We start from the raw sequence: 27,271 nt of genomic DNA on the forward strand, positions 1-27,271 counted from the left end.
CTAGTACAAACCAGCCCATCCACCAAACCCAATATCAATGTCACTAAGTTGATCTTCATATTCATCATCATCTTCATCTCTACCTTCATCTCCAGATCTATAATTTAAAAAAAAAAATATCAATTAGACTATAAGAGAAACAATTCAAATATAGGCTACAATCACAATATCATGAACCAAAGCATGTAACATATAAGATTTACTATAATGTCATTAAGAGATATATTCAATTACAATATCATTATCATCATGTAAAGAAATAAATTAACACTTATATCTATACAATAAATATTTACAAGTGTGTCACTTGCTACTATCTATCAGTAGATTAACAGGTATAATGAATCTATACAATAAATTGGATATCGCTTTACAATGATCAATATATAATCATTTTACAAATCAACCTAAGGTATTATCACATGTAATATTCACATAATGTGTTATTATAAAGATTTTTAAGAAACATAAATAAATTACATAGGTTTAAAAGAACTTACTTCCAATCAGTTGAAACCAAGCTTTCAACATAATCAACGGCCGTGAACCAGTCTATTAATTCATTTGAAATTCTAGTTCTCTTTACTGTCTTTTCCCTCTGATCATAAATAATTACTGCGTCAATTTCGTCATATGCCAATATCAATGTATCTCCATCCTTAGAAACATATAATGGCAACAATGGAATCTCACATTTCATGTATTCAACGTAAAAGAAATCATCTTCAATGGGAGGATTATTTATTTGAAGATTAAAATATTCAATTCTGAATAACTGAGACCAAGACCGGTGGACTCCAAACTCCTTCATTTGCCATACAACTAATTCAGTTTTATTAAAATCATGTGAAAAACAAAGACAATCCATCATAACCCGAAGAGATGGCTCGAGGCATGGCACCTCAATAAAACCCTTAGGAAGGAAAAAATGTGTGTATGTCTCGGATGAAAGATCAAGCGAAACAATCATCAACTGTTTAACATCCGGAATGAAAGCTCTAAATCTTTCTCCATCAGACATGGATATGTAAGCACCGTGAATAGATAACCAGTTAACAGTTCCACTCAAATGCACGCCATCATTCCAAATAAGAGGAATCAAAGGAAAACTTTGAATATCTCTCCAACAAATATCTCCTAAATTGAAAACTCTCACCTTGCTTATCCATATATTGTCGCCGCTCTCAGCACCTTCATTTTTTTCGCTATGAAGCACTATTATCTTATAAGTTTCTGTTGAATAATCACAACCAAAACTAAACTTGAAAGGGCTTAATAAAGACTCATTCCCGCAAAAAAATCCTATATTTTCTGATATTGTCCTTGTTGCTGGGTTCCACAAACAAAACTTGTATTTGGTTTCTATGTTTGTGATAGATTTGAAAAGCACGCAAATCAATCCGTTGCAGGAACCAACAACCTCCGAAATACCCCATTTAAGACTCAAACAAGTTTCACCGATAACAGTTATCGATTGAGTCTCGAGTAATCGATGAACTGGTACCGATACCACACAAGTTAAAGGGTATTCAGGAATTGATAATACAAGGTGTGGGTTTCGAGACGATACCTTAAGGTGCCTTTTGGTAAAAGTTGAATCAACGATGAAAGCATTCCAACATTTGCTTACACACCTAAATCGCTGAATGGCTTTCACATTAAGAAGAGAAAGGATTTCTGCGATGAGATCAAGTGGAATGAACAATCGCTTCAATGATATTTTTGATTGAATTTGCTTCTTAATTCGAGGAATATCCATTGGAGCAATTGTATTGAAGTTAAAATTATAAAATCATATTACAGAAGAAAAGAGAAATAAGAAGAAACAATATAAACACGATGGAGATTCAATTATATATAAATACATTGAAGTTTTATATATATATATATATACATATATATATATATATATATATATATATATATATATATATATATATATATATATATATATATATATATATAAAATTATTATTATTTATAGTAATAGGTAATATATAAAGAAATATAAATATATAGTACTTTGTATGTATTTATTAATATAAATACATATTACTTTATATATATTACCTATTACTATAAAAAAATAATATATATAATAATATTTAATATAAAAAATACATATTACTTTATAAAATTACCTATAAAAAATAATATTTACTTTAAAATTACATATTACTTTATAATATTACCTATTAATATAAACACATATTACTTTATATATATTTACTAATATATAAAATAATATATATATATATATATATATATATATATATATATATATATATATTATTTACTTATTTATATATATATATATATATATATATATATATATAAATAAGTAAATAATATATAAATATATATATATATATATAAATAAGTAAATAATATATAAATATATATATATATATATATATATAAGTAAATAATATATAAATATATATATATATAAGTAAATAATATATATATATATATATATATATATATATATATATATTTATATATATATTACTTTGTTTATTTTTTTACTAAATATATAATATTTTTTATAGTAATAAATAATATATATAAGCAAAGTAATATAAAAATATTATATATATAGTAATAAATATATATAGTAATATATATATATATATATATATATATATATATATATATATAGTAATAAATATTACTTTGCTTATATATATATATTATTTATTACTATAAAAAATATTATATATTTAGTAAAAAAATAAACAAAGTAATATATATATATATATATATATATATATATATATATATATATATATATTAGTTTATTTATTTTTCCATGAATGATGCTGATACACCCGCTTCTGTGGATAATGTTGAAACATTTATGCCTCTAGAGACAATGAGACAGCTGATAAAGGACCCTCTATCAGGATTCAGAAAGATTGACCTAAGAAGCTTATCATAGGAGATCTGAATAAAGGGGTAAGCATCAGATCAAAAGTATTGTCCCTACTGAAAACTTCTCTACTGAAGTGAATTGTCCTTCCTCTCACCATTGTTGTGAAAGAAAATGGCTCTTCGTCAGAAGCAAGAGTGTTGGCATAGAATTCGCAAATCACATCAAAGTTCAATTTTTTAGTGGATTAATCAATACTCTCCATTTCCTTAATTCGAATTATCGGAATATTTGCCAGTGATTTTCTTGTCCATTAATTTCAAATTGCTTTTCAGCCCAAATTTCTCTATTTGCCAGCTCCATAAATATTTCTTCCTGATCAGTCCCTGTTGAAGCGGTAGAGTGGCAAGCAACAAAAGTTTTGGAAGTATTTATCCGGGAAATTATCGTGTCCATAAAGATTAGTGCTACTGAACTGTCGTTCGACGGTTTCTTAGTTCTTGAGTTTGGGTTAAATAGTTTTTAAGTAAACCGGAAAAATATAATATATGAACATAAAATAAATTCATTCTTGATAGAGAATAACTTATCTGATTTGAATCTAAACTACTCTTCACAAACTAATATTTATCACTCCGCCGTACTCAATCTACAATACTCATGAGAATCACCACATATCCCTCACATCAATGTCCATTTCTGCAACACCGGCAAGAGTTCAACTATATTACTCTTTCGACAATGTCTCCACCGATAGAACAACACATAAGCATTAAACTCCGATATTATGTGGATGTTAACCCCAAACCCCTATGTCTAGAATCTAGAACTAACAGATATCCCCCTAATCAAGATTTATGGTGTCTATTTCTACAACAACACAAATTCAAAGCATTTAAGCAAAAAGATCAAGGAAACACCGATTAAGATTTGTAAAGCAAACTTTATACGACTAGTAGAAAGAGTAACAAACATCCTTGGATTTAGAGTATTTACATACAAACTCAACAAAAGAGAAATACAAAGAGAAGAGAAGAGGAACCAAATATTTTTTTGGTTTGTCAACACCAGTCGATGAGAAATTCGACCTCCGATCATCCATTTGCAAGCTCCAAATGTTGTTTCCAAGCCAAATCTACCAAAAAATGACCTATGATGAGTTGGGATTCAAAAATACACAAAAAATAACCTAAAAAAAATCTATTTTTCCTCTATTTATACACTTTTGCATCTGGTACAGCACGCGTCGCGCGCAAAAGGGCGCTACGCGCCCACTATGCTATCATGAAAAAATCAGCACAGGTGTTTTTGCCATAACTTGAGAACCGTAACTCCGATTTGCGCCCGGTTCGAAGTGTTGAAAAGCTTATTCAATTTCCTATCTAAAAATGACAAAATATCAACCAAATTGATGATTTATTATTCTTAGATTTTGAGCTTTATTGGTTAACGAGTTGGTTCTGTTGCTCAAAATCCCGCGTTTGAAGCCGTGTCTTCGACACTTTATTGCTCATGCTCCAAATACACAAGAATACCTACAAAAAGACACAAAAACTATTAAACGGTATAAAAGTATATGAAAATACAACTATTCACAAAGTATACGTATTTATACACAAAACAGGGAATTATTCAAACGGTATTAACAAAAAGTCTCGATAAGTGCCACAAAATATATATACAAAATAAGTAAATTTTGGCACTTATCAAACTCTCCCCAACTTAAACATGTTTCTCCTCAAACAAGGCCATACACTCAAAGAATCAAAAGTAAAAATCCAAAGAATCAACACAATTTAGAAAAACGAAACAATTGCACGGTTCAAACCAAAAACGCACAAATAAAGTAAAAACTTACCACAATCCTACAATGACACATGAAAATGAAACAAATCCTAAGTACAAAAATCATACAAAACATTCTAAACAAAACATGCTCAATCATGAATCACGCCTAGCAAAAACTAATCGGTATATGAAAAACACAGAAAGGTGAGGACTTTGACACACCCAACAATCTTGCAAACAATAGAAAAATAATGCGTTCATCCAAAAATAGTATTGAAAATGCAATGACACGAATCACAAGGGCTTTCAAGGTTGTAATGTGGCTCGGTTAACAAACAAGTGATAAGTCCTAAAGCTAAAATACTGTATAAGAAAAAAATTCTAAAAATCAAGTATTCATAAATCAGGATGTGAAAATCCAAGATCATATGAAACTCTTAATTTTTAGATTGAAGTTTTCTTGAAAAAAGATGTGGGCAAATTTTGGGGTATAACAGTATGTTAAACTCGCAAAATTTAGTCTTTTGGAATATTCTTGTGTGCTATACTACATAAAACTCACGAAATTCATTAAAGTAGCATACATAGGAATTTTGCAAGATTTTCATGTACTATAATACATAAAAGTCACGAAGTTTGTTAAACTTGCAAGATTTAGTCTTTTGGAAGATTTCCGTGTGCAATACAACATAAAAGTCTGAAGTTTGTTAAACTAGAAAAATTTAGTCTTTTAGAAGATTTTTGTGTTCTATACTACATAAAAGTCACGATGTTCGTTAAACTTGTATACATTGGTATTTTGGAAGATTTTCGTTTGCTATACTACATGAAATTCACGAAGTTTGTTAAACTTGCAAAGTTTAGTCTTTTGGAAGATTTTCATGTGCTATACTACATAAAAACCACGAAGTTGGTTAAACTTGCATACATTGGTGTTTTGGAAAATTTTCGTGTGCTATACTACATAAAAGTCACGAAGTTCGTTAAACGAGCATACATTGGTATTTTGGAAGATTTTTGTATGCGATACTACATAAAAGTCACGAAGTTTGTTAAACTTGCAAAATTTAGCCTTTTGGAAGATTTTCGTGTGCTATACTACATAAAAGTCACGAAGTTCGTTAAACTTGCATTCATTGGTATTTTGGAAGATTTTTGTGTGCTATACTACATAAAAAACACGAAGTTCTTGAAACTTGCAAAATTTGGTATTTTGGGAGATTTCCGTGTGCTATACTACATAAAAGTAACGAAATTTGTTAAACTTGCAAAATTTAGTCTTTTGGAAGATTTTCGTGTTCTATACTTCATAAAAGTCACGAAGTTCGTTAAACTTGCATACATTGGTTTTTTGGAAGATTTTCGTGTGCTATACTACATAAAAGTCACGAATTTCTTTAAACATGCAAAATTTAGTCTATTGGAAGATTTTCGTGTGCTATACTACATAAAAGTCATGAAGTTCGTTAAACTAGCAATTATTGGTATTTTGGAAGATTTCCGTGTGCTATACTACATTAAAAACACGAAATTCGTTAAACTTGCAAAATTTGGTATTTTGGGAGATTTTCCTGTGATATACTACATAAACGTCACGAAATTTGTTAAACTTGTGTACATTGGTATTTTGGAAAATTTTCGTGTGCTATACTACATAAAAGTAACGAAATTTGTTAAACTTGCAAAATTTAGTCTTTTGGAAGATTTTCATGTTCTATACTACATAAAAGTCACGAAGTTCGTTAAACTTGCCTACATTGGTATTTTGGAAGATTTTCGTGTGCTATACTACATAAAAGTCACGAATTTCTTTAAACATGCAAAATTTAGTCTATTGGAAGATTTTCGTGTGCTATACTACATAAAAGTCACGAAGTTTGTTAAACTTGCAAAATTTAGACTTTAGGAAGATTTTCGTGTTCTATAGTACATAAAAGTCACAAAGTTCGTTGAACTGGCATACATTGGTATTTTGGAAGATTTTCGTGTGCTATACTACATAAAAACCACGATGTTCGTTAAACTTGTAAAATTTGGTATTTTGGGAGATTTTTGGGTGCCATACTACATAAATGTCACGAAGTTCATTAAACTTGTATACATTGGTATTTTGGAAAATTTTCGGGTGTTATACTACATGAAATTCATGAAGTTTGTTAAACTTGCAAAATTTAGTCTTTTGGAAGATTTCCGTGTGCTATAATATATAAAAGTCACGAAGTACGTTAAACTAGCATACATTGGTATTTTGCAAGTTTTCGTGTGCTATAATACATAAAAGTCACGAAGTGTGTTAAACTTGCAAAATTTTGTCATTGGAAGATTTTTGTATGCTAGTACATAAAAGTCACGAAGTTTGTTAAACTTGCAAATTTTCGTCTTTCGGATGATTTTCATGTGCTATACTACATATAAGTCATGAAGTTCGTTAAACCTGCATACATTGGTATTTTAGAAGATTTTTGTGTGCTATATACTACATAAAAAACACGAAATTCGTTAAACTTGCAAAATTTGGTATTTTGGAAGATTTTCGTGTGCTATACTACATAAAAGTCACGAAGTATGTTAAACTCGCAAAATTTAGTCTTTTGGAATATTCTTGTGTGCTATACTACATAAATGTCACGAAGTTCATTAAAGTAGCATACATAGGAATTTTGCAAGATTTTCGTGTACTATAATACATAAAAGTCACGAAGTTTGTTAAACTTGCAAGATTTAGTCTTTTGGAAGATTTCCGTGTGCAATACAACATAAAAGTCCGAAGTTTGTTAAACTAGAAAAATTTAGTCTTTTAGAAGATTTTTGTGTTCTATACTACATAAAAGTCACGATGTTCGTTAAACTTGTATACATTGGTATTTCAGAAAATTTTCGTTTGCTATACTACATGAAATTCACGAAGTTTGTTAAACTTGCAAAGTTTAGTCTTTTGGAAGATTTTCATGTGTTATACTACATAAAAACCACGAAGTTGGTTAAACTTGCATACATTGGTGTTTTGGAAAATTTTCGTGTGCTATACTACATAAAAGTCACGATGTTCGTTAAACTAGCATACATTGGTATTTTGGAATATTTTTGTATGCGATACTACATAAAAGTTACGAAGTTTGTTAAACTTGCAAAATTTAGCCTTTTGGAAGATTTTCGTGTGCTATACTACATAAAAGTCACGAAGTTCGTTAAACTTGCATTCATTGGTATTTTGGAAGATTTTCGTGTGCTATACTACATAAAAAACACAAAATTCGTGAAACTTGCAAAATTTGGTATTTTGAGAGATTTTTCGTTTGCTATACTACATAAAAGTAACGAAATTTGTTAAACTTGCAAAATTTAGTCTTTTGGAAGATTTTCGTGTTCTATACTACATAAAAGTCACGAAGTTCGTTAAACTTGCATACATTGGTAGTTTGGAAGATTTTCGTGTGCTATACTTCATAAAAGTCATGAAGTTCGTTAAACTAGCAATTATTGGTATTTTGGAAGATTTCCGTGTGCTATACTACATTAAAAACACGAAGTTCGTTAAACTTGCCAAATTTGGTATTTTGGGAGATTTTCCTGTGATATACTACATAAACGTCACAAAATTTGTTAAACTTGTGTACATTGGTATTTTGGAAAATTTTCGTGTGCTATACTACATGAAAGTCACGAAATATGTTAAACTTGCAAAATTTAGTCTTTTGGAAGATTTTCATGTTCTATACTACATAAAAGTCACAAAGTTCGTTAAACAAGCATACATTGGTATTTTGGAAGATTTCTGTGCTATAATACATAAAAGTCACGAAGTTTGTTAAACTTGCAAAATTTAGTCTTTTGGAAGATTTCCGTGTGCTATACTTCATAAAATTCACGAAGTTTGTTAAACTAGCATACATTGGTATTTTGGAAGATTTTTGTGTGCTATGATACATAAAAGTCACGAAGTTTGTTAAACTTGCAAAATTTGGTCTAATGGAAGATTTTCGTATGCTATACTACATAAAAGTCACGAAGTTTGTTAAACTTTAAAAAATTTGTCTTTTAGAAGATTTTCGTGTTCAATAGTACGTGAACTTGCAAAATTTGGTATTTTGGGAGATTTCCGTGTGCTATACTACATAAAAGTAACGAAATTTGTTAAACTTGCAAAATTTAGTCTTTTGGAAGATTTTCGTGTTCTATACTACATAAAAGTCACGATGTTCGTTAAACTTGCATACATTGGTAGTTTGGAAGATTTTCGTGTGCTATACTACATAAAAGTCACGAATTTCTTTAAACGTGCAAAATTTAGTCTATTGGAAGATTTTCATGTGCTATACTACATAAAAGTCATGAAGTTCGTTAAACTAGCAATTATTGGTATTTTGGAAGATTTCCGTGTGCTATACTACATTAAAAACACGAAGTTCGTTAAACTTGCAAAATTTGGTATTTTGGGAGATTTTCCTGTGATATACTACATAAACGTCACAAAATTTGTTAAACTTGTGTACATTGGTATTTTGGAAAATTTTCGTGTGCTATACTACATGAAAGTCACGAAATATGTTAAACTTGCAAAATATAGTCTTTTGGAAGATTTTCATGTTTTATACTACATAAAAGTCACAAAGTTCGTTAAACAAGCATACATTGGTATTTTGGAAGATTTCGTGTGCTATAATACATAAAAGTCACGAAGTTTGTTAAACTTGCAAAATTTAGTCTTTTGGAAGATTTCTGTGTGCTATACTTCATAAAATTCACGAAGTTTGTTAAACTAGCATACATTGGTATTTTGGAAGATTTTTGTGTGCTATGATACATAAAAGTCACGAAGTTTGTTAAACTTGCAAAATTTGGTCTAATGGAAGATTTTCGTATGCTATACTACATAAAAGTCACGAAGTTTGTTAAACTTTAAAAAATTTGTCTTTTAGAAGATTTTCGTGTTCAATAGTACATATAAGTCACAAAGTTCGTTAAACTGGCATACATTGGTATTTTGGAAGATTTTCGTGTGCTATACTACATAAAAAACACGAAGTTCGTTAAACTTGCAAAATTTGGTATTTTGGGAGATTTTAGGATGTCATACTACATAAATGTCACGAAGTTCGTTAGACTTGTATCATTGGTATTTTGGAAAATTTTCGTGTGCTATACTACATGAAATTCACGAAGTTTGTTAAACTGGCAAAATTTAGGCCTTTGGAAGATTTTCGTGTGCTATACTACTTAAAAGTCACGAAGTACGTTAAACTAGCATACATTGGTATTTTGGAAGATTTTCGTGTGCTATAATAAATAAAAGTCACGAAGTTTGTTAAACTTTCAAAATTTAGTCTTTCGGATGATTTCTGTGTGCTATACTACATAAAAGTCCCGAAGTTTGTTAAACTTGAAAAATTTAGTCTTTTAGAAGGTTTTTATGTTCTATTCTACATAAAAGTTGCGAAGTTCGTTAAACCTGTATACGTTGGTATTTTGGAAAAATTTCGGGTGCTATACTACATGAAATTCACGAAGTTTGTAAAACTTGCAAAGTTTAGTCTTTTGGAAGATTTTCATGTGCTATACTACATAAAAATCACGAAGTTAGTTAAACTTGCATACATTGGTGTTTTGGAAAATTTTCGTATGCTATACTACATAAAAATCACGAAGTTGGTTAAACATGCATACATTGGAATTTTGGAAGAATTTCGTATGCGATACTACATTAAAGTCACGAAGTTTGTTAAACTCGCAAAATTTAGCCTTTTGGAAGATTTTCGTGTACTATACTACATAAAAGTCACAAAGTTCGTTAAACTTGCATACATTGTATTTTGGAAGATTTTCGTGTGCTATACTATATAAAAGTCACGAATTTCTTTGAACATGCAAAATTTAGTCTATTGGAAGATTTTCGTGTGCTATACTACTTAAAAGTCACGACGTTCATTAAACTTGCATACGTTGTTATTTTGGTAGATTTTCGTGTGCTATACTACATAAAAGTAACGAAATTTGTTAAACTTGCAAAATTTAGTCTTTTGGAAGATTTTCGTGTGCTATACTACATAAAAGTCACGAAGTTTGTTAAACTCGCATACATTGGTATTTTGGAAGATTTTCGTGTGCTATACTACATAAAAGTCATGAATTTCTTTAAACAATGAAATTTCAATCTATTGGAAGATTTTCGTGTGCTATACTACATAAAAGTCACTAAGTTCGTTAAACTTGCAATTATTGGTATTTTGGAAGATTTTCGTGTGCTATACTACATTAAAAACACGAAGTTCGTTAAACTTGAAATATTTGGTATTTTGGGAGATTTTCCTATGCTATACTACATAAACGTCACGAAGTTTGTTAAACTTGTATACATTGGTATTTTGGAAAATTTTCGCGTGCTATACTACATGAAAGTTACGAAATATGTTAAACTTGCAAAATTTAGTCTTTTGGAAGATTTTCGTATTCTATACTACATAAAAGTCACGAAGTTCGTTGAACAAGCATACATTGGTATTTTGGAAGATTTTTGTGTGCTATAATACATAATAGTCACGAAGTTTGTTAAACTTGCAAAATTTGGTCTAATGGAAGATTTTCGTATGCTATACTACATAAAAGTCACGAAGTTTGTTAAACTTGCAAAATTTAGTCTTTTAGATGATTTTCGTGTTCTATAGTGCATAAAAGTCACAAAGTTCGTTAAACTGGCATACATTGGTATTTTGGAAGATTTTCATGTGGTATAATACATAAAAATCACGAAGTTTGTTAAACTTGCAAAATTTGGTATTTTGGGAGATTTTAGGGTGCCATACTACATAAAAGTCATGAAGTTCGTTAAACTAGCATACATTGGTATTTTGGAAGAATTTCGTATGCGATACTACATAAAAGTCACGATGTTTGTTAAACTCGCAAAATTTAGCCTTTTGGAAGATTTTCGTGTGCTATACTACATAAAAGTCACGAAGTTCGTTAAACTTGCATACATTGGTATTTGGAAGATTTTCGTGTGCAATACTACATAAAAGTCACGAATTTCTTTAAACATGCAAAATTTAGTCTATTGGAAATTTTTTGTGTGCTATACTACTTAAAAGTCACGAAGTTCGTTATACTTGCATACGTTGTTATTTTGGTAGTTTTTCGTGTGCTATACTTCATAAAAGAAACGAAATTTGTTAAACTTGCAAAAATTTAGTCTTTTGGAAGATTTTCGTGTACTATACTTCATAAAAGTCACGAAGTTTGTTAAACTTGCATACATTGGTATTTTGGAAGATTTTCGTGTGCTATACTACATAAAATTCACGAATTTCTTTAAACAATGAAATTTTATTCTATAGGAAGATTTTCGTGTGCTATACTACTTAAAAGTCATGAAGTTCGTTAAACTTGTATACATTGGTATTTTGGAAAATTTTCGTGTGCTATACTACATGAAAGTCACCAAATATGTTAAACTTGCAAAATTTCGTCTTTTGGAAGATTTTCGTGTTCTATACTACATAAAAGTCACGAAGTTCGTTAAACTCGCATACATTGGTATTTGGGAAGATTTTCAAGTGCTATAATACATAAAAGTCACGAAGTTCGTTAAACTTGCATACATCAGTATTTTGGAAGATTTTCGTGTGCTATATACTACATAAAAAACACGAAGTTCGTTAAACTTGCAAATTTTGGTATTTCAGGAGATTTTCGTGTGCTATACTACATAAACGTCACGAAGTTCGTAAACTTGTATACATTGGTATTTTTGAAAATTTTTGTGTGTTATACTATATAAAAGTCACGAAGTATGTTAAACTTGCAAAATTTTGTCTTTTGGAAGATTTCCGTGTGCTAGACTACATAAAAGTCACAAAGTTCGTTTAACTAGCATTCATTGGTATTTTTGAAGATTTTCGTGTGCTATAATACATAAAAGTCACGAAGCTTGTTAAACTTGCAAAATTTAGTCTTTTGGAAGATTTTCGTTTGGTATACTACAAAAAAGTCACAAAGTTCGTTAAACTTGCAAAATTTGGTATTTTGGGAGATTTTTGAGTGCCATACTACATAAATGACACGAAGTTCGTTAAACTTGTATACATTGGTATTTGGGAAAATTTTCGTGTGTTATACTACATGAAATTCACAAAGTTTAATAAACTTGCCAAATTTAGTCTTTTGGAAGACTTCTGTGTGCTATACTACATAAAAGTCACAAAGTACGTTAAACTAGCATACATTGGTATTTTGCAAGTTTTTGTGTGCTATACTACATGAAATTCACGAAGATTGTTAAACTTGCAAAATTTAGTCTTTTGAAAGATTTTTGTGTCCTATAATACATAAAAGTCACGAAGTTCGTTAAACCTGCATACATTGGTATTTCGGAAGATTTTCGTGTGGTATATACTACATAAAAAACACGAAGTTCGTTAAACTTGCAAAATTTGGTATTATGGGAGATTTTCGTGTGCCATATACTTCATAAAAAACACGAAGTTCGTTAAACTTGCAAGATTTGGTATTTTGGGAGATTTCCGTGTGCAATACTACATAAACGTCACGAAGTTCGTAAACTTGTATACATTGGTATTTTGGAAAATTTCCGTGTGTTATACTACATAAAAGTCACGAAGTTCGTTAAACTAGCATACATTGGTATTTTGGAAGATTTTCATGTGCTATAATACATAAAAGTCACGAAGTTTGTTAAACTTGCAAAATTTAGTCTTTCGGAGGATTTCCATGTGCTATACTACATAAATGTCCCGAAGTTTGTTAAACTTGCAAAATTTAGTCTTTTAGAAGATTTTGTAGTTCTATACTACATAAAAGTCACGAAGTTCGTTAAACTTGTATACGTTGGTATTTTGGAAAATTATCGTGTGCTATACTACAAGAAATTCACGAAGTTTGTTAAACTTGCAAAGTTTAGTCTTATGGAAGATTTTCATATGCTATACTACATAAAAATCACGAAGTTGGTTTGGACGATTTTCGTGTGCTATGCTACTTAAAAAACGCGAAGTTCGTTAAACTTGCGAAATTTGGAATTTACGGAGATTTTCGTGTGCTATACTACATAAACATCACGAAGTTCGTAAACTTGTATACATGATATTTTGGAAAAATTTCGTGTGCTATACTATATGAAAGTCACGAAATTTGTTAAACTTGCAATATTTAGTCTTTTGGAAAATTTCCGTGTGCTATACTACATAAAAGTCACGAAGTTCGTTAATCTAGCATACACTGGTATTTTGGAAGTTTTCGTGTGCTATAATATATAAAAGTCACGAAGTTTGTTAAACTTGCAAAATTTTGTCATTGGAAGATTTTCGTATGCAATAGTACATAAAAGTCACGAAGTTCGTAAACTTGTATACATTGATATTTTGGAAATTTTCCGTGTGCTATACTACATAAAAGTAACGCAGTATGTTAAACTTGCAAAATTTAGTCTTTTGGAAGATTTCCGTGTGCTATACTACATAAAAGTCACGAAGTTCGTTAATCTAGCATAAACTGGTATTTTGGATGTTTTCGTGTGCTATAATATATAAAATTCACGAAGTTTGTAAAACTTGCATACATTGTTATTTTGGAAAATTTTCGTGTGCTATACTACTTAAAAAACGCGAAGTTCCTTAAACTTGCAAAATTTGGTATTTAGGGTGATTTTCGTGTGCTATACTACATAAACGTCACGAAGTTCGTAAACTTGTATACATTGATATTTTGGAAAAAATGTGTGTGCTATACTATATGAAAGTCACGAAATTTGTGAAACTTGCAAAATTTAGTCTTTTGGAAGACTTCCGTGTGCTATACTACATAAAAGTCACGAAGTTCGTTAATCTAGCATAAACTGGTAGTTTGGAAGTTTTCGTGTGCTATAATATATAAAATTCACGAAGTTTGTAAAACTTGCAAAATTTTATCATTGGAAGATTTTCGTGTGCATTAGTACATAAAAGTCCCGAAGTTTGTTAAACTTGCATACATTGTTATTTTATAAGATTTTCGTGTGCTATACTACTTAAAAGACACGAAGTTCGTTAAACTTGCAAAATTTGGTATTTTTGGAGATTTTCGTGTGCTATACTACATAAACGTCACGAAGTTCGTAAACTTGAATACATTGATATTTTGTAAAATTTTCGTGTGCTATACTATATGAAAGTCACGATATTTGTTAAACTTGCAAAATTTAGTCTTTTGGAAGATTTCCAAGTGCTATAGTACATAAAAGTCAAGAAATTTGTTAAACTTGCATACATTGTTATTTTGGAAGATTTTCGTGTGCTATACTACTTAAAAAATGCGAAGTTCGTTAAACTTGCAAATTTTGGTATTTAGGGAGATTTTCGTGTGCTATAATATATAAAAGTCACGAAGTTTGTTAAACTTGCAAAATTTTGTCATTGGAGGATTTTCGTATGCATTAGTACATAAAAGTAACGAAGTTTCTTAAACTAGCAAAATTTAGTCTTTTGGAAGATTTTCGTGTGCTATACTACATAAAAGTCACGATGTTCGTTAAACTTGAATACATTGGTATTTTGGAAGATTTTCGTGTGCTATATACTACTTAAAAAACGCGAAGTTCGTTAAACTTGCAAAATTTGGTATTTTGGGAGATTTTTGTGTGCTATAATACATTGATAATTTGGAAAATTTTCGTGTGCTATACTATATGTAAGTCATAAAATTTGTTAAACTTGCAAAATTTAGTCTTTTGGAAGATTTTCGTGTGCTATAATACATAAAAGTCACGAAGTTTGTTAAACTTGTCAAATTTAGTCTTTTGGAGGATTTCCGTGTGCTATACAACATAAAAGTCCCGAAGTTTGTTAAACTTGTAAAATTTAGTCTTTTAGAAGATTTTTGTGTTCTATACTACATAAAAGTCACGAAGTTTGTTAAACTTTCATACATTGTTATTTTGTAAGATTTTTGTGTGCTATACTACATAAAAAACCTGAAGTTTGTTAAACTTGCAAAATTTAGTCTTTTGGAAGATTTCCATGTGCTATACTACATAAAAGTCACAAAGTTGGTTAAACTAGCGTACATTGGTATTTTGGAAGATTTTCATGCGCTATAATACATAAAAGTCACGAAGTTTGTTAAACTTGCAAAATTTGGTCTATTGGAGGATTTTTGTATGCTATAGTACATAAAAGTCACAAAGTTTGTTAAACTTGCAAAATTTAGTCTTTTGGAAGATTTTCGTGTTCTATAGTAAATGAAAGTCACAGAGTTCGTTAAATTCACATACATTGGTATTTTGAAAGATTTTCATGTGCTATACTAAATAAAAAACAAGAAATTCGTTAAACTTGAAAATTTTGGTATTTTTGGAGATTTTTGGGTGACATACTTCATAAATGTCACAAAGTTCGTTAAACTTGTATACATTGGTATTTTGGAAAATTTTCGTGTGTTATACTACATGAAATTCACGAAGTTTGTTAAACTTGCAAAATTTAGTCTTTTGAAAGATTTCCGTGTGCTATACTACATAAAAGTCACAAAGTACGTTAAACTAGCATACATTGGTATTTTGCAAGTTTTCGTGTGCTATAATACATAAAAGTCACGAAGTTTGTTAAACTTGCAAAACTTTGTCATTGGAAGATTTTCGTATGCTATAGTACATAAAAGTCACGAAGTTTGTTAAAGTTGCAAAATTTAGTCTTTTGGAAGATTTTCGTGTTCTATAGTACATGAAAGTCACAGAGTTCGTTAAATTCACATACATTGGAATTTTGGAAGATTTTCATGTGCTATACTACATAAAAAACAAGAAATTCGTTAAACTTGAAAATTTTGGTATTTTTGGAGATTTTTGGGTGACATACTACATAAATGTCACGAAGTTCGTTAAACTTGTATACATTGGTATTTTGGAAAATTTTCTTGTGTTATACTACATGAATTTCACGAAGTTTGTTAAACTTGCAAAATTTAGTCTTTTGGAAGATTTTCGTGTGCTATACTACATAAAAGTCACAAAGTACGTTAAACTAGCATACATTGGTATTTTGCAAGTTTTCGTGTGCTATAATACATAAAAGTCACGAAGTTTGTTAAACTTGCAAAACTTTGTCATTGGAAGATTTTCGTATGCTATAGTACATAAAAGTCACGAAGTTTGTTAAACTTGCAAAATTTATTCTCTTGGAAGATTTTTGTGTGTTATACTACATAAAAGTCACGAAGTTCATTAAACCTGCATAAATTGGTATTTTGGAAGATATTCGTGTGCAATACTATATAAAAAACACGAAGTTCGTTAATTTGTAAAATTTGGTATTTAAGGAGATTTTCGTGTGCTATATACTACACAAACGTCACGAAAATCGTAAACTGGTATACATTGGTGTTTTGGAAAATTTTAATGTGCTATACTACATAAGAGTAACGAAATTTGTTAAACTTGCAAAATTTAGTCTTTTGGAAGATTTTCGTGTGCTACACTACATAAAAGTCACGAAGTTAGTTAAACTTGCATACATTGTTATTTTGGAAGATTTCCGTGTGCTATACTACATAAAAGTCACGAATTTCTTTAAACATGCAAAATTTAGTCTATTGGAAGATTTTCGTGTGCTATACTACATAAAAGTCACAAAATTTGTTAAACATGCAATTATTGGTATTTTGGAAGATTTTTGTGTGCTTACTACATAAAAGTCACGAAGTTCGTTAAAGTTGCAAAATTTGGTATTTTGGGAGATTTTCGTGTGCTATACTACATAAACGTCACGAAATTTGTTAAGCTTGTATACATTGGTATTTTGGAAGATTTTTGTATGCTATAGTACATAAAAGTCACTAAGTTTGTTAAACTTGCATACATTGTTATTTTGGAAGATTTTCCTGTGCTATACTACTTAAAAAACAAGAAGTTCGTTAAACTTGTAAAAATTTTTATTTTGGGAGATTTTCGTGTGCTATACTACATAAACGTCACGAAGTTCGTAAACTTGTATACATTGGTATTTTGGAAAATTTTCGTGTTCTATACTATATGAAAGTCACGAAATTTGTTAAACTTGCAAAATTTAGTCTTTTGAAAGATTTCCGTGTGCTATACTACATAAAAGTCATGAAGTTCGTTAATCTTGCATATATTGGTATTTTGGATGATTTTCGTGTGCTATACTACATAAAAAACACGAAGTTCGTCAAACTTGCAAAATTTGGTATTTTGGGAGATTTTTGTGTGCCATATTACATAAATGTATTGAAGTTCGTTAAAATTGTATACATTGGTATTTTGGAAAATTTTCGTATGCTATACGACATGAAATTCACGAAGTTTGTTAAACTTGTATACATTGGTATTTTGGAAGATTTTAGTGTGATTTGCTACATAAAAGTCACGAAGTATGTTAAACTTGCAAAATTTAGTCTTTTGGAAGATTTCCGTGTGCTATACTACATAAAAGTCACGAAGTTCGTTAAACTAGCATATATTGGTATTTTGGAAGATTTTTGTGTGCTATAATACATAAAAGTCATGAAGTTTGTTAAACTTGCAAAATTTTGTTACTGGAAGATTTCTGTATGCTGTAGTACATAAAAGTCACGAAGTTTGTTAAACTTGTATACATTGGTATTTAGGAAAATTTTCGTGTGCTATACTACATAAAAGTCACGAAGTATGTCAAACTTGCAAAATTTAGTCTTTTGGAAGATTTTTGTGTGCTATACTACATAAAAGTCACGAAGTTCGTTACACTTGCATACATTGGTATTTCGGAAGATTTTCGTGTGTTATACTACATAAAAAACAAGAAGTTCATTAAACTTGCAAAATTTGGTATTTTGGGAGATTTTCGTTTGCAATACTACATAAACGTTACGAAGTTCTGTAGTATAGTAGGAGTTGTTATATTTAATAAAAGTCACGATGATATGTATGCAATGTTAATTTTAGAATGGTGCGAAAGTGCTAATATTTAATGAATTTATGAATAATTAAATGATCATCTTGTACAATAGGTTATTCATTAATGAGTTTTTTCAATATTTGGATTTTGATAAAATTATTGTCTGCATTTTTGTTGTATTATAAAATTCTCCAACAATTTTGTTTTTTATATAAAAAGGGGGCATTTAATAGCACTTTTAAGAAAGTGCTATAAAAAGTTGGGTCAATGATAGCGAGCTTTATAAAAATGCTATTAATTATATAGTTTATAATAGCGCTTTTTTAAGAAAAGGCTATTAAATCCTATTAAAAAATTGTTGCCATATCGCTTTTATTAGGATATGATAGCATTTTTAACGAAATGCTATTAATGCTTTTCCTTTTAATAATGCTTAAAAGCGCTATCATAAGTAGCTTACATATAATAGCAAGGGCTTTAATAGCGCGTACAAGCAGTATTAAATATTTAAAATAGCGTTATTAAAAAAAAAAAACTGGCATAGTGTTGGGAATGTTGAATGACTTTTAACCTATCAGGATATCACAATGGAAGTTTCTGCTCTAAGTGTTTCTGACCATGCTCCTAAAAAGATATGGTTGAGGCAGCAACTTACTCAAATAAGATATTTTTTCAAATTTTGGAATTTTGTAACACAAGACACATCCTATATGCAGATTGTGGATAGTAGTTGGCAGAATAATATTAGGGGGATTTCTATATACGAACTATGGATGAAGCTTAGAAGACTTCAACCCATCATTAAGCCTCTTAACAGGAAGTTCACATTTATTCAGGTCCAAATTCAGAGAGCTAGGAAATATCTCTTGCAAGCACAAGAATATCTTCAACCCCACTTTTTTGACAACTAGGCTATTGAACAAGTGAAGCATTATACACATCAAGTAGTTCAATTGAATCAGATTGAGGAATCTATTTTAATGCAAACGACAAAAATAAACTATCTCAAGCTAGGGGACAATAATAATTCATATTTTCATGAATCAGTGAAAGAAAGGAATAAACATAAGGGGCTACATACCCTTGCATCCTTGGATGGGTCCTTGCTTAGTACTCAAGATTCCATTGAAAAAGAAATCCTTGATTTCTACACTATTTTGGTGGGGGCTAAGGTAGCTGAGTTAAAAGGAATCGATGTACCTGCTATCAGGTTAGGTAATAAACTGCCTTGGGAAAGTGCTCAACTTATAACCAGGCCAATCAAAGAGAAGGAACTATTGACTTCTCTAACTAATATTGGCAATACTAAAGCTCCAGGTATTTATGGCTTCAAGAATTGATAAGGGGCTACGGAAGGACAAATAGTTCTCCAATGTGTATGATCCAGATGGACATCCAAAAGACATATGATACTATTGAATGACCTGCTCTATTCACATTATAGCTGAACTTAGTTTCCCTCAAAATTTTATAAATTGGATTTTGGCTTGTGTTATTATTGTCTTATATAGATTCTCTATTATTGATATGCCTCCTAGAATTTTAAATGCAAAAAGAGGTTTGAGGCAAGGTGATCCCATCTCACCTCTTCTGTCTGTTATGATTATGGAATATCTGCATAGAATGTTGCAAGGACTGGATTTGACTCCTAACGTCAACTTCCATTCAAAGTGTGATAAGGTGAAGATCACTAACCTATGCTTTGTTGATGATTTATTGATGTTTGTGAGAGGAGACCTAGATTCAGTTAGGTTGATAATGGATAAGTTCAGATATTTTTCTGCTGCTACTGGGTTGAAAGTTAGTACTCCAAAAATCAAAATCTACTTTGGAGGTATAGATGAGGAGGTCTATCTACTTATTCAAAAGGAAACTGGTTTTGCTATCGGTACCCTGCCTTTTAAATACTTGGGGGTTACACTGGCTAGCAGAAAGTTATCGATAGCTATTTGTGCTCCATTAATTGATAAGATGTTTGTGAGATTAAATCAATGTAGTACCACTACAACAAATAACACTTTTAACCTCAGATACGAAATGCAATTTACCTCAAATAAAGTAGCGAGGTAATGAAGGGCGTCATAAAAATTTCCCACTTAACACCTCAGTGATTACAAAATCGAGGGGTATAGTTATATGCACATGGGTTCGAACCCCAGCGGCTGCACTTTTATTATTTTCAAAACTAGTGTATCTTGTGTCTCGGTTTATTCAAAAAATTGAGAGATATGATTATTATTAATATTGTTTTAAAGATGTTACATTGTTTACCCAGAAAAGATAAAATTAAAGTAAAAGTCAAATTCCTTAGAGTTCAAGATAAAAATCAAATTCCTTCAAGATTTAGACTTTAGATCTTTGAATTATTGAATCTTGGGAAAGATCTTCTGTTGGATCTTACATGCAATTGTTTCTGATGAAAAAAAAGGGTAAGATAACTAATATAAAAAATCAAATCATTTTCGATTTGAATGAATATTTAAGAAAATAAACCTTGAACCTAGGAAATTTTCAGCTCTTGTAAGCCTTCATAGATATCTTTTCGAAGCGTCTTTAGGTTTCAAGCGCTTCATATGTTTCATTTAGGTTTGATTTTCAATATTCAGTATGCTTTTATAACGGATGTCTCATATGTTTCATGCAGATCACTAATGGCAGCATCTTGAGCATTGATAATCATTAAATGGATGACAAAGATTTGTTAAGGTCGGTATATATAGTATAGAAAATAACGCTTAACTATCACCTTGGTCATGACAAATCACCAAGGTGAATGTGCATTTTATTTTATTTTTAATTACATTGTTTTCATAAAATATTAAAAATACATTGTATGAAACAAATCTTCCATGATATCAAGATTTAGATGCTAGGGGTCCCGAGCAAGATGCAAGAGACCTGTTTCCAAGACAAATGAATTTTTTTTATTTTCTGCACTTGCAATCCATCCAATAGATATGTTGTAGCGGTGGTAAATATCTCCTCTCTTTGGGGTGACTTCATATTATTAACGATTAGGGTGTAAAACCTGTTTAGCGAGTGTTTTTATAGTAAAATATGATTATTATACCCCTCGATTTAGCTATAAAACCGGGGCAAATTATCATATCCTTTAAATTATCACCTCAGTTTTGGATTAAAATTGAGGTGAATAATTATTTTTTTTTAAAATAGTATATTATTTACACAAAATATTAAGATAATTTTTTTACAACAAATCTTTTCAAAGGTTAAGCTCTCTTCTCTGTTTAAGTTCCAACTTCTAAAAGAATGATGCTTGAATGTCAGAACTTTGCATTCAAATTCACCATTTTTTAGAAGTATGTTTGTTTGAAGAGAGATAAGTACAGGAATGTCGTACTATTTCTTTGGTTGGACATGTCAACAAATCTTTAAAGCAAGATTGATTTTCTATACTTGCAATATATATATATATATATATATATATATATATATATATATATATATATATATATATATATATATATATATATATATATATATATATATATATATATCAAATGAGCAAAAACACAACAACAACAACATCAACACCATTATGTGAGATAGATTGCAAGGGCAGAAAAACATTGAAGATTTTTTCTGTCTTGCAATCCATCTCAAAGAATGATGCATGTGAGTTTGGAACGGCTTCATATAAGTAAGGATTAGGTTAAATTCTGTTTGACGAGTGCTTTTATAATGAAATCTGATTATTTGATCTCTCAGTTATATCTAAAAACCGAAATATTAGTTCATTTAGTTTACACTTATAAACAAATAAAAACATAAACTACAAAAGTTAGAATTTGAAGCGTGTCCTGATTTGTTTTTCCCCTTGGTTTTTAAAAAAATGAGGGAATGTGTTATTTTAACTATTATAAAAAAATAAAACATTACGCGCATATGCATAATACCTCGTTTTTTCTGACTGAGATAAAAGTTTCGTCAAAAAATGTAATATTTGTATAGTAGTGTACTAGACTGCTTTCTTATGCATGCAGATTCTAATTGGTGAAGAGTGTAATGTTTGCAATTGCTAACTACTGGATGAAGATATTTCCTCTTAAGTGTTTTCATAGGAAATAGATCTATAAAACATTAAAGCATAAAAAAAATTTATAAAATTGGGATTGAATCATTTGTACGAGGTAATTCGCTTTGCATCAATAATTCAAATTTCCAATTTTGTTGTAAAGAGATCACAAATGTTGTGAAAACTTCTTTGACCTGTGTCATTTATACATGATATGTGGAAATTAGAAGTACACATACATATTACAAACTTGGTCAAGTGGAACCATTAAAGTAGAACTGCATACCATAGAAAAATAGTACTTCAAAAAATTAAAGTGTAGATGATATAAGATTGTCTTCAAAATAAATAACTCCTACATGCCACAATATTGAAAGAAGCAAGTAAACTAACACTAGTAGAGCAAATCTAGTGTTAACAAACTAACACATATAACAATTAAGAGCTTGCAGATATCATTACAGATATGTTGCTGCATATATTTTCCTCTATCCAAATATAAAAAATGAAGATTATTATTCCCGGCTTCCTTCCTATACTTTGATTATGATACATAATCATAATCTAGTATACACCTGTCCATCCACCAAATCCAATATCAATGTCACTTAATTGATCTTCATATTCATCTTCATATTCATAATTCGAAAAAAAATAATAATAATTAGACTAGAAGTGAAACAATAAAAATATAGTTATAGTTTTTCTTGTTCTCATCTATCAGTAGATTTATAAGTCCAAAAAACCTATACCATAAATATTTTCAAATTTGTCACTTGCTTGTATATATCAGTAGATTAACAGGTATAATATATAATCATTTTACATCTTAATTAACCTAAGCTATTATCACATGTAAAATATTCACATAATGTTATCATAAATTTTTTTAAGAAACATAAATAAATTATATAGGTTTAAAAGAACATACCTCCAATCAGTTGAAACCAAGCTTTCAACATAATCAACTGCCGTAAACCAGTCTATTTCATTGGAAATTCTAGTTCTCTTTACAGTATTATCTAGTTGATTATAGATAATTACTGCGTTAATTTCATCATATGCCAATATCAATGTATTTCCATCTTTCGAAATATAGAACGACAATAATGGAATCTCACATTTCATGTATTCATCATAAAAAAAGTCAACTTCAGTGGGAGGGTTATTCAACTGAAGATTAAAATATTCAATTCTGAATAATTGAGTCCAAGACTGTTGGACTCCAAGCTCCTTCATTTGCCATACAACAAATTCAGTTTTGTTAAAATCATGTGAAAAACAAAGGCAGTCCATCATAACACGAAGAGATGGCTCAAGGCACGGTACCTCAATAAAATCGTTAGGCAGCAAAAATGTTTTGTATGTTTCTGTCGAAAGATCAAGCGAAACAATCACTAACTGTTTAACATTTGGAATTAAAGCTCTAAATCTTTCTCCATCACACAAGGATATGTAAGCACCGTGAATAGATAACCAATTAATAGTCCCACTCAAATGCACACCCTTATTCCAAACTAGAGGAACCGACGAAAAACTTTGAATATCTCTCCAACAATTATCACCTAAATTGAAAACTCTTACCTTGCTTATCCAAGCATCGTCATTGCTCTCACCGTCTTCATTTCGTTGGGTATGAAGTGCCACTATTTTATATGTTCCTGTTAAATAATCGCAACCAAAACTGAACTTAAAAGGGCCTAGTGAAGGCTCATAGTCGCAAAAAAATCCTAATTTTTCAGATATTGTCCTTGTTGCTGGGTTCCATAAACAAAACTTGTACATCATTTTTTCATTGTTGATAGAATTGAAAAGTACACATAGCAATCCATTGCAAGAACCAACAACCTCACGAATTCCCCATCTCAGACTCAAGCAAGTCTCACTAGCAATAGTTATTGAACGACTCTCAAGTAATTGTTTTACGAATACCGATACCACACAAGTCAGAGGGTATTCAGGAATTGATAGTATGAAATGAGGGTTGCGAGACGATATCTTAAGGTGCATTTCTGTCAAATTTGAATCAGAGATAAAAGTGTTCCAAAATTTGCTTACACACCTGAATCGTTGGATGGCTTTCACACTAAGGAGAGAGAGAATTACTGTGATGAGCTCATGAGGAACGAACATTGGTTGCAATGACATTCTGGAATGAAGTTGCTTCTTAGTTGAAAGAGCACTTGTATTGAAGTTGAAATATGAATCCATATAAGAAAACGAGAAAGAAGAAGATGGAAAAAAACGATAATAGCCAAGATGATTGTAGTATTAACCACAATAAATAAAATATTATATTTTTTAAAACAAGAAAAAAATAAATTATGTATAAGATAAAAATATGATTTTTTTTGTTATATATATCTAAAATTTTCTTAAATGTTAATCATATTTTTACCTTTTATATATTTTTTACAATTTTATATATTTCAAACATATAAAAGAAAAATAAATAATATTGTAAAAATGTGTGCAAAGTAAATTAATAACTAACATTATAACATGTGTAAATCATATTTTTTATATATTTTATTTTAAACATATAACAAGAAAAATATGTAAAATAGTATAAAAAACCCTATACAAAGTAAATTAATAACTGATGTTAAATGAATAAAAAGTAACCAAATAACTAAAGGTTTAAAAATTGATATATAAATAGATATTTCAAATATATAAGGAAAAAATATATAAAATAGTAAAATAAACTTATACAAAGTAAGTTAATAACTAAAATTATAAAAATTAATTTAAAATAAGAATTAATTAAAGTATCATTTTTTTTAATATTTCAAACATATAGTAAGAAAAATATATAAAATAGTAAAAAAAACATATGCAAAACTAAATTAATAACTAATAATGGATAAATATACAAAAGGTAAACAAATATACAAGAAATTTTTTTCAAACGTATATTAATTTTTTTCTATTTTACATTTTAACTTGTTATATGTTTGAAATAATTAGAAAATATATAACAAGCGAAAAAATAGCTAACATTCCAATATATATATATATATATATATATATATATATATATATATATATATATATATATATATATATATATATATATATATATATATATATATATATATATATATATATATATATAATTTTAGGAATGTTAGATATTATTTTGATTGTTATACATATTTTTACTATGTTATATATTTCAAACATATAACAAGAAAAAAAGTAAAATAGGAAAAAAATGTATATAAAGTAAATTAATAACTGAGAATACAAAATTTAATATAAAATAATAATATAATAAAATAATTTTTTTTTGTTGTAAAATTTCAAATAGATAACAATAAAAATATACAAAATAGTAAAACCCGTATACAAAGTAAATTAATAACTAATGTTAAAATATATAAAAGGTAAACTATATATATATATATAATGAAAATGCGTATTATATGTGAATAAAAAGAATATTTATCAACTTTTGGATTAAAGTAGATGATTGTGATTTAAAAGTTTATTTAAGCAATTCATGTAATTCTTTGTAGTCTATTGTTTCTCTTTAACCCCTTAACATGTTCATCTTCTTTCACGGGTGAATTTTTAAAGAATCAATTTGAAATGTATTTAAAAATAATAAAAAAGGAAATAATACGGAGCTAGATGATTAATGGGTAAAAGTGTAGTAGTTTTTTAGTTTAAAGTGTTGAGAAGTTTACTTTGTAAATTCAAACTTGAACCAAATTCTGAACTTTTTACTAATCAGCATATAACACCATGCATGATATTTATCAAGAAATTTATTAAGCAAAGGTGCAACCATCGATAAATTTCTTTGTTGCAATCAACATCTTTCATGGAAATAGCGTTCAATTTTGTTAACAGGGCTTGAACCATTTGTCCTAGAATATGATGAACCTTCAGAGAAAGCTTTAATTGGCATAGGCTGGATAGATCCGACCTTGAGTCATATTGGCTAGTCTGTCTTGATATATTTTGTGAGTGAGATCATCTTATTATGAGGTTAAGTCAATGCTAAGACAGGTAAAGGATTTAGGATATCAAGTTACTCAATTAAAATCTAGACAAAAGAATAAGGCATTGAATGATTTTAATGATGCAATGACCATAAAGATAGAAACCATAAAAGTAGGCCGCACAATCGAAGTCTCAAACAAATGAGAAGCAACTAATTGAAAGAAATTAACAAAATAACATGTGTAACAGTCAGAGTCTTGATGAACAAATTAAAGTTGGAACAATTATTAATACATAAAAGAGAGGTCAAATCGAACCTTGACTTACTCAAAGATTGATAAGATTGATGTTTTTCTTGTCCACCAAAGTCACAACTTAGACATTGTATTTTTTACAAGTATAGTGAAATATACCGCATTTAAAAAAAATGGTAAAATGACTCTTGCATTTTTTGCTTAATTAAAATGTGCAATACTTTTAGGAAAAGTCTTTCAGAGTACTAAATTTTGTAAAATTGACAAGTTTTCAAAGTAAAATTTTTCAAAAAACACTAAAAATTTTATAAAAGATAAATTATGAATTGAATGATACACTTGGGATATTGTAAAAGATAAATTATGAATTGAATGATACACTTGGGATATTGTAAAATTGTAGGGTGGAAGGTGATCTATAAGGGAACCAAATACAAAAACTTATTGAGCTAATTAGACCCCAGCATTAAATAAGCTCCTTATAAAGCAT

General features: G+C 29.3%; 2 protein-coding genes across 2 annotated transcripts; both read right to left on the reverse strand.

The window, feature by feature from the left end:
• On the reverse strand, positions 1 to 1,759 carry LOC131622961 (F-box/kelch-repeat protein At3g23880-like). Its single transcript, XM_058893968.1, has 2 exons — positions 501 to 1,759; positions 1 to 97 (listed from the first exon to the last, which is right to left on the reverse strand). The coding sequence occupies exons 1-2, from the start codon at positions 1,757 to 1,759 to the stop codon at positions 1 to 3; spliced, it is 1,356 nt and encodes a 451-aa protein (XP_058749951.1).
• A 21,040-nt stretch (positions 1,760 to 22,799) lies between these two features.
• Positions 22,800 to 24,787, reverse strand: LOC131622962 (F-box/kelch-repeat protein At3g23880-like). Its single transcript, XM_058893969.1, has 2 exons — positions 23,508 to 24,787; positions 22,800 to 22,854 (listed from the first exon to the last, which is right to left on the reverse strand). The coding sequence occupies exons 1-2, from the start codon at positions 24,785 to 24,787 to the stop codon at positions 22,800 to 22,802; spliced, it is 1,335 nt and encodes a 444-aa protein (XP_058749952.1).
• Positions 24,788 to 27,271: the final 2,484 nt, after the last annotated feature.

This window comes from Vicia villosa, unplaced genomic scaffold (genome assembly GCF_029867415.1).
Source record: "Vicia villosa cultivar HV-30 ecotype Madison, WI unplaced genomic scaffold, Vvil1.0 ctg.000045F_1_1_3, whole genome shotgun sequence".
NCBI classification, from domain to species: Eukaryota; Viridiplantae; Streptophyta; class Magnoliopsida; order Fabales; family Fabaceae; genus Vicia; species Vicia villosa.